Genomic DNA, 15,675 nt, shown 5'->3' on the forward strand with positions numbered 1-15,675 from the left:
CTGAATGCTGAGATTAAAGGCATGTGCTACCATGCCTGACTGAGATCTGCTCTTTTTTTTTTTCACAGTAAGGTAGTAGCTGTTTATTTTGAGGTAACTGTCACAAAGTACTGTTATACAGTAGACTAATCATATTATTATGTAATCTTGAGAGAGATTTTCTAAGGTAGGATTTGGAGCCTTCCATACTTATCAGATGCTATTTGGTCTTTTTTAAAAAGAAATTTCATTTTAGATTTTTGTTGGTTTTTGAGGTAGGATGTAACTCTATATCCCAGGATGCCCTGGAATACAAGATGTAGCCCAGGCTAACCTGAAAATCACGGTAAAACCGCTGGCCTCAAATTCCTGAGTGTTAGGACTACATAGTTGCCCCTGGTATGTTTCATAATTGAGGAAGGATTCATGCCAGAATGGCTTCAATGTGTCAGAACTGAAGGGTCATCAATTTCATAGTACTTCAATCAGTGGTTTTCAAGTTTCAGCAGTTCCTGAGAAACTTGAAAGGATTTCAGTGTTTCATAGCATATGTACCTATACAGACTCTGTGGGAAAGAAGCCCAGTAAATTATATTTTTATAAATCCCTTAGGAGGCTGAACATGGCAGCACATGCCTTGAATCCTGATACTTGGAAGACAGAGACAGGTAGATAGATCTCTGTGTTAAAGAGTTTGACCTGGTCTACTTAGTATGTTCCAGGACAGTCGGGGCTATGTAGAGAGACTGTCTCAAAAAAATGCTAAAAAATAAATAAATAAATTCCTAGGAATAGGGCATAGAAATGCATGCCCCTGACTCCCGAAATTGGGTGTGGAGGCATGAGAACTAGAAGTTGAAAGTCAACCTTGGCTACATAAAGGGTTTGAGGCCAGCCTGACATTCCGAGACCTGGTCTCAGACATCTGTAGCACACACCTGGCTTATGAGGTGCTGGAGACCAAACAAGGGGGTCATTAATGCTAAGTGAGCTCTCTAACAATTAAGCCACATTCTCCAGCCCCAACAAAACATTTTTAGAATAGTGAAACATGATCCTTATTTCCAAAATACTACAACTGCACCACCTCATCTGTGATAAAAATAAAACCTTAAAAAGTTAAATTAGAACCACAGTGAGCTAAAGAGATGGCACAAGTATTTACAGCACTGAATGCTCTTCCACTAGACCCGGGTTTGATTCCTAGCACCCACATGGTGGCTCGTAGCTGTTTGTAACTCCAGATCCAGGCGATCTGATGCCCTCTTCTGGCCTCCCAGAATAATATATATATATATATATATATATATATATATATATATATATATATATGCAAAACACTCATACATATAAAATAATAAAAGACTTTTTAAATATTTTAGAAGCAAAACCTCAAAACCAAAGCAGACAAACAATACCAATACTATCTTAGGTCCTTCCTAGGTGACAGGGTTTGTAAAGTTTCATTTAGAACCTCGATCAGAAAAGGTTGGTAAGTGGAAGAAGGGTGGGTCCAAGACAATGATTACAGAGTTTTTTATTTCCTTTTGGCTTTAAGATCAAAGGCATATACCACCACCACCACCTGGGTGATTACAGACTTTGCCACACCCATTCTCTTACCTGAGTGCCTTTGGTAGATAGCAGGGTCTTCCAAAGTCCCCACTCTTAAAGCTGAAATAAGTATCAGGGTCTGCTACTACTACTCTAGTAAGGACTAGGGTGGGTATGAGAAGGCCATCAGAGGATTGGGATGAAGCCCAGAATGAGAAAGCACGTGCAGCTGTAAGGCAGTGCCCAGCTGACATGTGACCATGGAGAGCAGGGACTAGCCAGCTAAAAGAGAAATTGAGTTCAAGGAAATAGTTTAAGAGGGAACCCTTACCTCATGCCAGCAGCTGTACATGATGGTATATACCCTGTCTGATGCCAAATGAGGCCTGTAGAGACGTAAGCCTTGAGCAATGTGTTCTGCTGTCTCACTGTTAGTAAATCTCTCATATGGTATTTTCCCCAGGGAGTAAATTTCCCACATTAGAACCCCTAGAAGATAAAAAGGAGAAGTGTATTCAGTCTTTTTAGAATATGTGGGGCCTAATTCTTTTTGATGAACCTCCAAGATTAGAATAAGCTGATTTCCCCCTCTATGGATTTTGCATTGTGTCCAGACTTCTGCTACAGTCCTGGCTACACTGGCAGCTAGCAGAGCTGCCCTATGCTAGCCCACTATTAGTGTAGAAGAGAGAAATTGTGTCTTGTTTGTCTTGGTAGCTTCAGGCTCTGGCAGAGTGCCTAGTACATAATCAGTATTCAGAAGCTGTTGAATAATGAATGGTTTGTTTCCCGGGATATATTGTAATTTATAAGAAGACAGAGATTATGTCCAGTTTGCTGTGCTTGTCCTCAGAAACCCCTGTGGTCCCTGACACATAAGAAACACCCAAGGATCAGCTGAATGACAAGAAGAATACAAGTTTGAACTTTCCTGTTATGTTCTTCTTTGAGCTGCATAAACTATATTCTTTCTTTTCCCCTCCCCCCACCCCACCGTGTGTGCTTGAGCATTTGCACCACAGCCCACAGTGGAAGTCAGATAACAGCCTCGGGTGTTGATCTTCACCTTTCACCTTGTCTGAGACAAAGTTCTCCCTTGCTGTTTTTCTAGTACATTCTACAGGCTAGTTACTTGTGATTCTCTGGTCTTCTGGCCTCTGCCTCCTATCTGCTGGTAGAGTCATGGCGAGGGTACAGATGCCTGTATTCCTTACTACTTCCAGCTTTTGTGTGGGTTCTGGGGATTGAACTCAGGTCATCAGGGCTGCGTGAGAAGCAGTTTACCCACGAAGCCATCTTGACAGCCTAATCTGTATGTTCTTATCTACTTACCAAAAGCCCAGATGTCAGATTTGCTGCTGAATTTGCTATACATGAGCACTTCTGGTGGAGACCACCGGACTGGAAATTTGGAGCCTACCGAGCTGGTGTATTCATCATCAAGAACATACCTGCCAGAGATTCAAGACGTATTGCCATTGAGATTTAGACGGCTTGACGTGTGCCTTTCCTCTCAGCACACACCATGCAGGCTGTCCAAATGCACAATTACTTTCTTTCTCAAAGTCTCTGCTGGCCAGCCAATGCCTTTTACACATGTTACTTTTAACAAAACCTCTGTTTTCTTTCTCTTTAGAAAAGTATTTATTTACCTTCTTTGTGGTTGAACCTAAGGTCTTGCACACCGCTAGGCTACGACCCTACTAATGATAAACACTTTTCATCCTTTTTGTACTTTTGAAAAACAATTGAGACAGTGTCTCACTAAATTGCCTAGGCTGGCCTTGACTTTTCAATCTTGGTACTGTTTGAGCCTCCAGAGTCACGTGGATTACAGGCCTGGGCCACCAGTTCCAGCTGTCATCTTGATGTGTGATTTCACTGTCCTGATTGACAGCATGGTTACAATAAGAATCAATAGGAAAAAACCTAATAAGGACTCCTTTCCTTTTGTCTACTCCACCCCTTTCTTTCTCTGCCTTTCTTCTTCCCCCTTTTCTTACAGTCTGCAGGAACCAATAAGAGTTAGACCAAGGAAGGAGTAATGCGGGGAAGTCAGCAGGTCTAGCAGATCAAGATAAGATACTGGGGAAATAGGAGAAGGATGCGGAGGGGGAAGGGTGGGGAAGAAAAAGAAGAAAGAAGAGGCACACAGCAGTGAAGGAAAGGAAAAGGCTGGGGTGATGGTTCATGCCTAGAATCTCAGTGGTAGAGAAGTCGAGGCAAGATACAGTACTCATGAGTTTGGCCACCATAAACCACATAGCACAACCCCTTTGCTAAAATAAATAAGAAATGGGAAGATAAAAAAGGCATACTCACCTAGACAGGCCAAAGTCAGATACTTTCACAACTCCTTGATCATTTACCAGACAGTTTCGAGCTGCCTATAGTACAATAGATATGTAAGACTGCATCCTTAGGGGAAGCCCTGGGTCCTGCTAAGACTGAACCCCCAGTGAACTAGATTGTTGGGGGGAGGGCGGCAATGGGGGGAGGATGGGGAGGGGAACACCCATAAGGAAGGGGAGGGGGGAGGGGGATGTTTGCCCGGAAACCGGGAAAGGGAATAACCCTTGAAATGTATATAAGAAATACTCAAGTTAATAAAAAAAAAAAAGACTGCATCCTTGACCTTAAAGACATAGTTTCTGCCCACCAGCATGGAATTGCATATGCACATGTATGTGTGTGCAGGTTAGAGGCCAGAGGTTGATGTCAGGTGTCTTCTTTAATGACTGTCTACTTTGTTTCTTGAGACAGGGTCACTGAGCATAGAGCTCACTCATTGGGCTAGGCTGGCCAATGAACTCCAAGGACCTGCCTGTCTCTCAACTCAATGCCCTAGTGCTGGGATTACAGGTATGTGCTGCTATACTGGGCTTTTATATTGGTGCTAGGGATCTGAACTTGGTGGGTTTTTTTTTTCTTTATAGGAACTTTATTAGCAAAGCTATCTTCCTTGCCTTTTTTTTAAGGTAGAAAGGGAGGTCTTATTCTATACTCCAGGCTGACCAAGAACTCACTATATAGCTCAGGCTTCCCTCAAACCCATGGGAATCCTCCTGTTTCATTCTCAAAAGTGCTGGGATGATGCGAGTGAGGCAGCAAACTTGACTGATCCTGAGAGATTTTGCTGCATTTTCATCGCATGGAGAGCAAGCTGCGACACAGTCCTAAAGCAAGCAGTCAGAACAATTTGTTCGTGTGGACAGCTCTCCACTTCGCTGAACTGCTGAGAGAATTCGGAAGACTCAGCCAGCATGTTCGCATTGGTTTTCTGTCTTTCTGACAGGGAGAATAGGATAACTTGAGTCTCTGTCTAGCTGAAAGAAACAGAGGCACAAACTGATATCTCCAGGAGCTAAGCGGGCAACAGAAGAGTAAAGTGGGTAGCGGGAGACTGCAGACAATGGAGCACACTGGGTATGAAGGGGAGAACTCCACCCCACCTCAAGGTGACTATTAACATAGGCAGTGAGATTATGGGTCCTGTCTTCTCAGATGGTCCAGATTTCCAAGAGAATCTGGAAAGTACAGTGGTTTTTTTCAAATGTACAATGTCCCTCTTTAGGTATTTGTTAACTATAATAAGACAGTTTTTGTAGTCAGTTGGTAAGACTCTTGACTAGCATGCACGAAGCTCTGGGTTCAGTTCCCAGTACTGCATAAGCTAGTGGGGCAGATACACACTTAACCTGTAATGATTTCTAGTGAAAATGTAAATGCTGGCACCTGCACCCCTCCTCAGCCATGGACACTATATCTTCCAACGCTCATTCCACCCGTTGACCCCACCCTAATCCTTCTGAGGTCTCACCAGGTCTCTATGAAGGAACTGCTTTGACTCCAAGTATTCCATTGCTTCACAGACATCTTTGCACATCTCAAGCAGCTGCTGTGTCTGGAAGCGGTGCCGCATCTCCCTCAGGTAGTTCAAGAGGCAGCCATTAGCCATGTATTCAGTGATGATGAAGATGGGGCGCTGTTTGGTGCAGACTCCATACAACTGCACTAGCTTCTCATGGGAAAGATTCCTATGAGAGAGGCAAAGAGCTAGTCCTCCCATCTTGCCCCTGCAGACTAGTCATAAAGGGCCAGGGCAGGAAAGGGACTGGCCTAGCAGAGACTACCAAATAAGGTATCAGAATAGCAAGGTTATTCTCTCCTTCCCATGACAAACCCCAAAAGTTCCTCAAATGTGAGCGTGGGCAGGGATTTGGAGTCCATCAAATGAAGAAGAAAACAAGCCCAAGTTTAGAAGAACAATGGGTAAAACTAGAGTCATCCCTTCTTTCGAAAGTCTAATATTGTCCATATCCCCCAAAATGCTCCTGAGAGGGTCCATAAACATGCCCAACACTATTCTCAACTGATATCTAAGTCAGAGAACGAATTACCTTAGCAGATCTGTAAGGTAACCCACCAAAGGCAAACCTCAGAGCCCTATCCCAAGTTCCTTGCACTGTAAGTCACCTTAAACCCCAGTGTACTGTCCTTACTGTTCCCAGGCCCTTCTCCAACTGGATTGAGAACTGAATTTAGGATGTAACTTACATCATGACTTTGGCTTCTTCAATGAATTCATCCTCAGACATGGAACCTTCTCTGATCATCTTGATGGCCACATCATATTGGCCCCTCCACTTCCCATATTTGACGACACCAAATTGTCCAGTCCCAAGCTCCTTCAAGAAGGTCAAGTCCTTTGGATCAATTTCCCATGATCCTACCAACAAAGACTTGTTGTGATTCTTTGAGTGGGAATGTATATATAATGACTGCAATAGATAAGATTCCCTACTAAGGAATAAATAGGAAAAACATTAAAGAGAATAAATATTCTCAGGAGTACTTATCTACCTTTCTTATTCAGGTAAATCTCAGGGGAGGCGGGAGGATTACTAGTTGGAGGAATCTGGGAATTTTAGGTATAAATTGGCCAGGAAGAAAGAAGATACACCAAATGACCTTCCAAAATTCTGTTATGATTGGGTTAATAATGACAGTTAATAAACTAATGAATGATATTGGATTCTTATATGATAAAATAAACAGGGCTGGTGAGATGGCTCTGTAGGTGAAAGTGCTTGCCACTAAGCTTGAAGACGTGAGTTTGACCCCCTGAACCTGTATGTTAGAGAGAGCCAAGTCCAGCTTGTCCTATGACTTCCACAAGTATGCTAATGCATATGTGTATTCGCGGGCACAAGTAAATAAATGTAAACATTTAAACCATTAACCAATAAATCCTTTTAGGAATCTGCTTTTGCAGTCCCAGAAGGAACCACTAGAGGGAGAAAACTGTTAAACACCTTGGTTCTGTCTAGCCCTTCCTAGAGACAGCTGCCACAGAAAAGTACATCTTTAGAGCTTCCTAAAAGGCAAGGTCTCCTGAGGTAGTTCTTAATAACCACCAGTCCGTCTAACTCCGCAGAAATAAGTACTTACCATAGCCCAGGCCTGCCGTAGAAGGCGCGTTTTTGTTTTGTTTCGATACAGGATATTTCAGCCTGGATATGAGGCCTGAAACAGAGAGGTCACAATGTCAGCACAGGGGATGGGAGACCATCATCTTAAATTCTCACAAATCTAGTATGAATCTTTCTAATTAATTTTGAATTGCAGAAGATCTCCACTAACCCACAGTCTTTTCTGATGGTTTCTCCGTTCACCAAAATGTTTGTGACAAAAAAAAAAGGAAAATAATAATTGAAGTATATTGAAATATATTTCCATTTTGTTGGGTATAGTGGTTCATACCTGCAATTTCTTCTGTCTGGAGACTGAGGCAGGAGGATTGCTGTGAGTTCAAGGCCAACCTGGACTACACGATAAGATAGCAAGATCTTATCTCAAAAGAAAATAAAAACTGAAAAAAATGTGAAAGAAAAAAATAGGAAGAAATACTGTCCTTATTAAATACATTCCCATGGCTCACATCCTACCTCCTCAGTGAAACATTCCCAAGTGTTCAGGCTGGCATAGCACTTATCCAAGTGTTCTTGGTTTATCAATCTCCCAGGTTTTCATTGCCCCAGTCTGTGTGTACTTTAAACTCTGCTCTGCTGTTGTCTAACCTGTATGTTCTTTCAGGCCAAGGATCTTGACTCAGAATTTTACTCTAGAACTGAGTCAATTGCAAGAGTACATGGTATAAACATAAATAATTGCTAGTGAACACTCTCTGATTCATTACTCACTGGTATCTTAGTATCTTCCTTTAGCACCAAATTGGAAGTCAGTCCTCAGCTGGAGAAGTGGCTTAGTGGTTAAGAGCACATACTGCTCTTGAAGAAGACCTGAGTTCAGATCCCAGCACACATGTAACAATAGTTCCAGGGAATCCAATGCCTCTGGCCTCTATGGCCACCTGCTTTCTCTCTGTCTCTGTCTCTGTCTCTGTCTCTGTCTCTCTCTCTCACACACACACACACACACACACACACACACACACACAGTAAAATAATAAAAATAAATGACAGAGGAAGAAGGGAAATAGTCAGTCCCACCATGAAGGCCTGTAATCCCAACTCAGGAAGCTGAGGCAGGAGAATCAGAAATTCAAGGATAGCCTGGGCTACAGAGTAAGTTCCATGACAGTCTGATTCACATAGTGAGAGCCTGTGTAAAAGTAAAAGGTAAACTGCTCCCTCCCACACACATTGCCTGGGTAGCGCAGTAGAGCTGGCTCTAGTGGTGGGGGCATGGGTGAGCCAGCCCCAAGGTTGTGAGAGCAGGTGAGCTGGCCCTACCCCTTGACTGGGCAAAGTGGGAGAGCTGACCCTGGTGATGCAGGTGCAGGAGAGCGAGTGGGCTGACCAGCTCAGATATTTCCCAGGCCCAGATCCAGGGCTCCCACCCAACATCTATTCCATCTATGAAACTGATGAAGGGACCAGTCCTACAGATCCAAACTGCAGGATCTCTATGACCCAGGGCAACAACAGGCTTTCCAAGAGGAGTCTTGGTGAGGATCCAGCATTGGTAGTGTAGCAGAAGCCGGAGGCCTTGAACCAGATCAATGACTCACTGCAATGGACATTAGCAAGTAAAGCTTGCTAATCATGATATACGTAGCTTCTGGGGCAAGATTTTTTTGTTTGTTTTTAATTTCTATTCTTACTTTTTGCTTTCTTTTGGGATGGGAGTTGCAAGAATGGAAGGCAGATATTGAAGGGAATGAGTGAGATTAGGGTGTGTGATGTGAAATTTACAAAGAATTAATTAAAAACTTGTTAAAAAAACATTAAAAAGTAAAGCCAGACGTGGGGGCACATGCTTTAATCCCATCACTGAAAGGCAGAGGCAGGCAGATTTCTGCGATTAAGGCCAGCATGTTTTACAGAATGAGTTCTAGGACAACCAGGGCTCCACAGAGAAACTCTTGTCTTGAAAAACCAAAAGAAAACAAAAGTAAAAACAAACAGGACTGAGAAAGTTGCTCAGTGGCAGAACACTTGCCTAGAATGTTGGGTTCAGTTCAATTCCCTGGCACGATATTAAAAACAAACAAACAACAAAAAAAAAACCAACCCATCTATTTCTATTAGATATGCTGTATAACTACACTGGGACTAGAACCCTATCCAGCATCACAGTGACTAACTGTCATAAATAATTCACACTGCCTGGTGTGACTATATTGGGCCTTGAGTTGCTTCTCTGGGCGTTTGCAGGCCACCTCAGCTGCCTGCCTGCGGCACTCACCTGCAGAGTTATGTTGATGGTAGTTGATGAGCTCAGGAATGGTGCTGAAAAGGTGCTTCTCAGCCAGGTAATACTGGCTCTGAGGTGTGGAGCACACAACATAATGGCGTATCACCCCTTGAGGCTCCCTGAAGAAATGATATTCAGTCAGTAACTTGGGAACAAGATACAGGAGGACTCAGTGAGGTGAGGTGAGTTTTAAGTTTAAGGCTGAGGAAGTGGGAGGCAAAGCATCTGGAAGTGTTGGGAGACCGTCTTTGACATTTGTCCCCGGTAACACTTACCCTGTAGATTTAGCAAACACAGACACAGTGTATTTTCCAGCTTTGCTGGAGTCTCTGACAATGAAACCTCCTTCTTTCCCCTGAAACAATAAAAAAAGACATTCACTGTAAGAGAAAATGGTGTTCTGTTGGGAACTGGGTCTAATGCTTTGATTTCAGCTCCCAAAGGAAGGGCTTCCAGACCCAAGGGTCCCTGCCCCCAAGCTGGCTTTGATTGATAATAAAGAATTGCCACATAGCCAAAGGCGAGGCCAGAAGATGGAGAGGGACTTTTAGATTAAATGGGCAAGGGACCAAGAGGGAGGTGAAGAGGAGAATCACCCTGACTTGTAGGCAGAGGGATGAGATTTAAGAGCTGCAGGAGAGAAAGCATCTAGCAATGTAGGTGGAAAGGGAATGCATCCCTATAGGGGAGCTGCCCAGAAGGTAACAGAGCAGCAAAGATAAAATAGAGACTCAGAAGATGTTAAGCCAGGAATTCTGAAGGAAACTGTGTGCTAGCCGCAGGGAGGTTCACAAGTACCCAGCCAGCCATTGAACTTGTCAAGGTACCAAAATTAGCTGGCTTCAGGAACCAAAGCAGTTTAACAAATTCACTGCTATAGTGTTTATATCTGCATCCTACCTGCCCAAACATGAGAGAGAGAGAAAATAGAATAGCCCTGATTTTCTGCTCAAGGGCCATGCTGGAGATGAAACCTCTCTACTTTTAATGCCTCAACAGGTCAAACTGGAACCCCAGCTTAAGGTTGGACTTAGTTCTGGGTTTTACTTACTGTGTACAGAGAATGCATTTTGCTTGTGGCCTGAACTCACCTCTTGCTTTAGAAGTTGCTCAGCTTGACTTCGAGTCATGTGCTTGGAATACCACCTGTGAAAGGGAGTGCTTGGTTGGCTTCAAGACCATGTCCAGGTGTCCCGGAAGTTAGAGCATCCTCTAGGGCTCACTAGTACTATAATCCCATCATGTCATTCAAACACCATCAAGGATGTATCAATCATCCACACAGCCTACTCAGCTCTTCTGAAGCCCAAGTTGGCACCAAGGACTCATGGCTACAGAGAGTAGAGGGCAGACAGGGACTGGCTCACTCAAGGGCAACCCACTTTAGTGATGAGGGAAGAAAGGACACTGGTTCAAATTTTGGTGTTTTCATGCTTTCAGATGTTTCCTGTAAGAGTTTCAGTTCTTTGAGTGAGATTCTTCTGAATTTGGGAGTCTGTGGACCTCTGTAGCAGTCATATGTATAGGAATTTGGGGGTGGGCATCCCAGCAAGATACAGACTCTAATTTGGCATGGTGGCATCATTTGCCTGAGTTGTTACTAATTTTGATATCAATCTTGAACTAAACAAAGTTTGTTAAAAAGTATATTTAAAAAAAAAAAAGTCAGGCCATAGTGGCACACACCTTTAATCCCAGTGCTCAGAAGGCAGAGGCAGGAGGATCTCTTTGAGTTCAAGACCAATCTGGTCTACAGTGAAAGTTCCAGAACAGCCAAGACTACAAAGAGAAACCCTGGCTTGAAAAATAAACAGACAAAAAGTACTAAAATGTCTATGCTGTACTTTGTTTCTCCTGGAAGTGTGTGCGCTGAGATGTAAACATACTTACTCATACATCTCTATGGAGTCCTCTGCTTCGGTGACATAGTTACTGGGGATATAGCCTTCCTGCCTGTAGAGGAGATACTATGATCATTCAATGCTTCCTTACCCTCAGGAAGACACATTCCTGTACTCGATTCCCTGAGCTCAAAAAAAAATCTCAAATAATGATAGAAATATAGCCATTAAAGAAAACCATGTCTCTAATGCATAATTAAGCAGGTGAAAAAGGAAGCTTCTCAACTTTGGCATTCCATGTATGCACTTCAACACAGGTGTTCTCAGAGGTGACAGATGTTGCAGATGGAGTTGGGAAATACTTGAAGGGAGAATGTATTCCTTGTGTTGTGCAGAGAACAAACTCTGATCCGAACAGCGTACAAGAATTATGCCTTAATGTTTTGTGGGCAGGCAAAGACTTTGGAAGAGCTGTACAAACTCACCCATTTTTATCTCGTGCTCGCCACCATGGTAGGTTGCTCTCCTCCAGGATAAAATACTCCTCGCCCTTTCGCAATTGTAAGTCATTTGCATTCATTGGCATATAATCATAAAGGGCCACGACCTTTTTCAGCTCACTTGTGGAGATTGGTGCTGCTGTTGGCTCAGGGGGGAGTGGCTTTTTCAAGATCTGTGTGGTTAGGAGGACAAGTAGTAGGGGAGAAGGTTGGCTGGTTGCGAAGCACCCTCTTCTCCTCCTTCCTTCCAACTTTATGGTTTGCATAAGAAAGAAACCATTCTAACCCACATTAGGCGTAATCAATATTTTAGTCAATATACATTCCACAACCAGTTGCCCCTCAAGTAGGTGCTCCCAACTTGGGTATACATGAAGATCACCTAAGGAGGTCTTCAGGGTTCTTCTTCAGGAGGTTTCCAACGGGTCACTTATAGCACATTTTCTGGGAGTAGGACCCAAACATTAGCATTCATTATCTGAGCCCCAGAAACCTGTTTGGCACTTAAGTAGTACATGGATCCAATATGTAATTCAGAACCTCAGACTCCTTCTTTGCAAAATGATCATAATAAAACCTCTTTTTTTTTTTTCGGAGCTGAGGACCGAACCCAGGGCTTTGCGCTTGCTAGGCAAGCGCTCTACCACTGAGCTAAATCCCCAACCCCTATAATAAAACCTCTTAAAGAAAACATGGAGTACCACATCAAAGTTTTTAAAATTATATTTATTCTCCCTGTGTGTGTCTGTCTCTCTCCCCCACTGTGTGTGTGTGTGCGTGCGTGTGTGTGTGTGTGTGTGTGTGTGTGTGTGTTCATGCACATGTTTCACAATGTACACATAAAAGACTACAACTTTCCATTAACCATGTGTATTTTGAGAATCAAACTCAGGTTGTCAGGCTTGGTGGCAATTTACCTGACAACCCATCTCAACACCCCCCCCACCACCAAAATCAAATTTTGGAGCAAAATGTTAGCTAGGGATAGTGAAACATGGATGTAATCCCAGCACTCAGGAGAGAGAGGCAGGTAGATTAAAAGTTTGAGAAAAGGGGTTGGGGATTTAGCTCAGTGGTAGAGCTCTTGCCTACCAAGCGCAAGGCCCTGGGTTCGGTCCCCAGCTCCAAAAAAAAAAAAAAAAAGTTTGAGAAAAAACGTAAAACAATGCATGTGTCACGCCAGCACTTGTGAGAGGGATGAAGGAAGGTTAGCAGTTCAAGCCCATCTAAACTACATTTGAGTATGCAATGAAACCCAATCTCAAAATGAAAAGGGAATAAGAGAAACAAATGGGAAATAATGATACCATTTAAATGTGGCTCAGTGCTAAATTCTTTTTGCCTTACTATATGTTTGAAAACATTTTAATTGAAAAAAAATAAGCTAGACATGGTGAGTTTTAATCCCAGCACTCTGGAGGCAGAGGCAAAGGCATCTCAGTGAGTTTGAGGTCAGCCTGTCTACAAAGGTGAGTTCCAGGACAGCTGACACTTTATAGTGAGGCACCGTCTCAAAAAAAAAAAAGGTGTTTACATTAAATAGCTGCCAAGAGCTACCTGATAGCCCTTGTCTTATTGAAGAGGAAATCTAAGTAGATGGGCAGACCCTTTTGCTCAACATAATACTAGTGAGTACTCCTAAATTCTAGGCAAGTCTAAGACTCTGATGTGTGGTCAGTGTTTGACAGCATTTGTTGTCATTTGAGACAGTTTTTCTGTGTAGCCCTGGCTGTCCTGGAACTCACTCTGTAGAATAGGTGGGCCTCAAACTCGAAATATCCACCTGCCAAGTGCTCTCGGATTAAATGCGTGCACCATCACCGTGTGTGTGTGTGTGTGTGTGTGTGTGTGTGTGTGTGTGTGTGTGTGTGTGTTTGAGACAAGATCTTTGGCTCTGGCTGTCCTAGAACTCACTCTGTAGGTCAGACTAGCCTCGAACTCACAAAGATCCACCAGTGTCTGCCTCTGCCTGCCAAATGCTGGAACTAAAGATGTGTGTCACCATGCCCAGTGACAACAAATTTTTACTTAACCCATAGCTGTATGTAATTTCCCTTTATACCTGATCTTCCTCTGGGGTAGGGGGAAGAGGCTTTTTTGTTTTTCGATGAGAACTTCCAGGTTTTAAGCCTGTAAAACAAGAAGCCAGGAACAGTGTAAAATGCACTTTAGGGGAGGGCCCCGAGACAGACTTGGTCCAGGGCTTTGCTGTTGTAGGCACTGCCTTTCTGCACGTCAGAAAGAGATTCTTGGTGCTTAGTCACACATCTGAGCATACCAGCTAAGTTTCAGCCATCATTAACTAATCCCGCCCCTAGCGGTGAAAATGTGCAAAAATTGTGTTGCGTCTTTAAATTTGACAGACCCTTGAGAGTGTGATGGAAATAACGTCAAAATAAAGAGAAATCGGGATAGGGACCAATTATATGAAGCCTTGGGTTCCATCCTCAGCAACACGCACGCACGCACGCACGCACGCACGCACGCACGCACGCACGCACAGAGAAGGGGAAGGATGGAGGGGAGTTGTATTGATTAGATATCTTACTTCCATTCCTGTTCTCCAAAATTTGGCAGCCCATAGCATTCTTGGCTGTCTGAGAGCAGCAGAGATACTGTCCATCAATCCAGAAGCAAGGATGATATTTCTGCACCAGGTCACTATTGTACCGGATTACTGTTGCAAGAGAGAGGAGAGACCACATAGAACATGCCAGACAACACGCCATCTGCCCGCTTTCCCTTTGCCAGAAGTGGTGAGCATCAAAACAACTAGTCTCTCCTCTCAAGCACTCTGAAGGACACAGAAAGCAAGCAGCCCAGTTGGTTCACAAGAGTAGCCCCTAAACGGTTCCCTCAGTTATCTTTAGTGGTCTGTCACAATGAGTATCCTCCGATCAGCACAAGAAGACTAGCTGATAGCTCTAGAAGCCAGTGACAAAGATGATATCTATGTTTTCTTAGGAGTCTTTATGCTACAAGGCAGTTGTGAGTTGTGCTTGTTTACCAGATGAGGGAAATAAATGTGCCCACATTCAACTCATTCCATATTTTAATACACCAATTTCCTGTTTCCCACTTACTGAGTCATCTTTTTTTTTCTTATTTGTTGGTTGAGACAGAGTCTCACTTTGTAGCCCACGCTGTCCTAGAATTCAAGATGTGTCCTGGAGTGACCTTATACTCAAAATCAATGACCCCTACTTCAGTCTCCCATGTCTTGAGATTCCAGGTGTAAGCTACTCGGCCTGGATCCTGAGTCACAGAATTGCCTTAGGCAGAACCTACAGCATTAGGCTTTCTGTGTATATAGAGTAGTCAACAGAGCTGAGCTTGAGGGAAATTGAAAGTGAGTCTGCCTTTAGGAAAAACCAAACATACATACAAACCAAAAAACACCAAGTTTCTCAGCTTCCTCTATCACTGACTAAGATAGGCTTGCATGAGAGTGGTGGTGGTGGTGGTGGTGGTGCTGTATAATCTTATTGCCAAACATACATACACAGTTCCATTTCCCTTACAGGGCTGGTAATCAGGCTCAAAAGAAAAAATCTCCCAGAAATCAAAGTAATGGACACAAACTAGTTTGCATATAGGTGTAATAACTTCATAATTCATTTATTCAGTGGCATCTCAAGAACCTTACAATGTAGTCAATTTCAAAAGGATGTTTTGTCTTAACGTTTTATTGTTGGTTTTTTTGTTTTGATTTTCATTTTTGAGAGAGAGAGAGGAGAGAGAGAGAGAGAGAGAGAGAGAGAGAATGAATGGATTGATGAATGAATGAATGTAAAGTTGGGTGGGTAGGATTATCCCAAATTCTAGGAAGAGTTAGGGAAAGTAGAACACATGACCAAAGTATATTGTATGAAAAACAATTTAGCTTTTAAAATGTATGTAGGGCAGGATAGACGGGACATATGGTAAAAGTACCCTGGCAGCCTGAATTGCATTCCCAGACCCCATTTAAAAAGCTAAATGTGGTGGCACAAATCAGTAACTAGCATTTCTACCGAGAAGGAGGTCAAAGAGGAAAGAACGGAGACTGGAGGTAGAGACAGGAAAATCCACCAGACGTTTGA

The 15,675-nt window shown here is 43.2% G+C and overlaps 1 protein-coding gene across 4 annotated transcripts in view; it reads right to left on the minus strand.

Moving 5' to 3' along the window:
• The window catches only part of Btk (Bruton tyrosine kinase), a 39,379-nt gene that overhangs the window by 1,657 nt on the left and 22,047 nt on the right, over positions 1-15,675 (minus strand). For all 4 annotated transcript variants that reach the window (XM_039099954.2, XM_039099952.2, XM_039099953.2 and 1 more), the window contains exons 6-18: positions 14,142-14,270; positions 13,656-13,723; positions 11,579-11,766; positions 11,143-11,205; positions 10,344-10,398; positions 9,528-9,607; positions 9,244-9,371; positions 6,985-7,059; positions 6,091-6,262; positions 5,354-5,570; positions 3,856-3,920; positions 2,866-2,984; positions 1,865-2,022 (exon numbers count right to left, since the gene is read on the minus strand). In XM_039099954.2, coding sequence (XP_038955882.1) covers positions 1,865-2,022; positions 2,866-2,984; positions 3,856-3,920; positions 5,354-5,570; positions 6,091-6,262; positions 6,985-7,059; positions 9,244-9,371; positions 9,528-9,607; positions 10,344-10,398; positions 11,143-11,205; positions 11,579-11,766; positions 13,656-13,723; positions 14,142-14,270 — 1,517 coding nt within the window. The remainder of the gene's footprint in view (positions 1-1,864; positions 2,023-2,865; positions 2,985-3,855; positions 3,921-5,353; positions 5,571-6,090; positions 6,263-6,984; positions 7,060-9,243; positions 9,372-9,527; positions 9,608-10,343; positions 10,399-11,142; positions 11,206-11,578; positions 11,767-13,655; positions 13,724-14,141; positions 14,271-15,675) is intronic.

Source organism: Rattus norvegicus, chromosome X (assembly GCF_036323735.1).
Source record: "Rattus norvegicus strain BN/NHsdMcwi chromosome X, GRCr8, whole genome shotgun sequence".
Classification (NCBI taxonomy): Eukaryota; Metazoa; Chordata; class Mammalia; order Rodentia; family Muridae; genus Rattus; species Rattus norvegicus.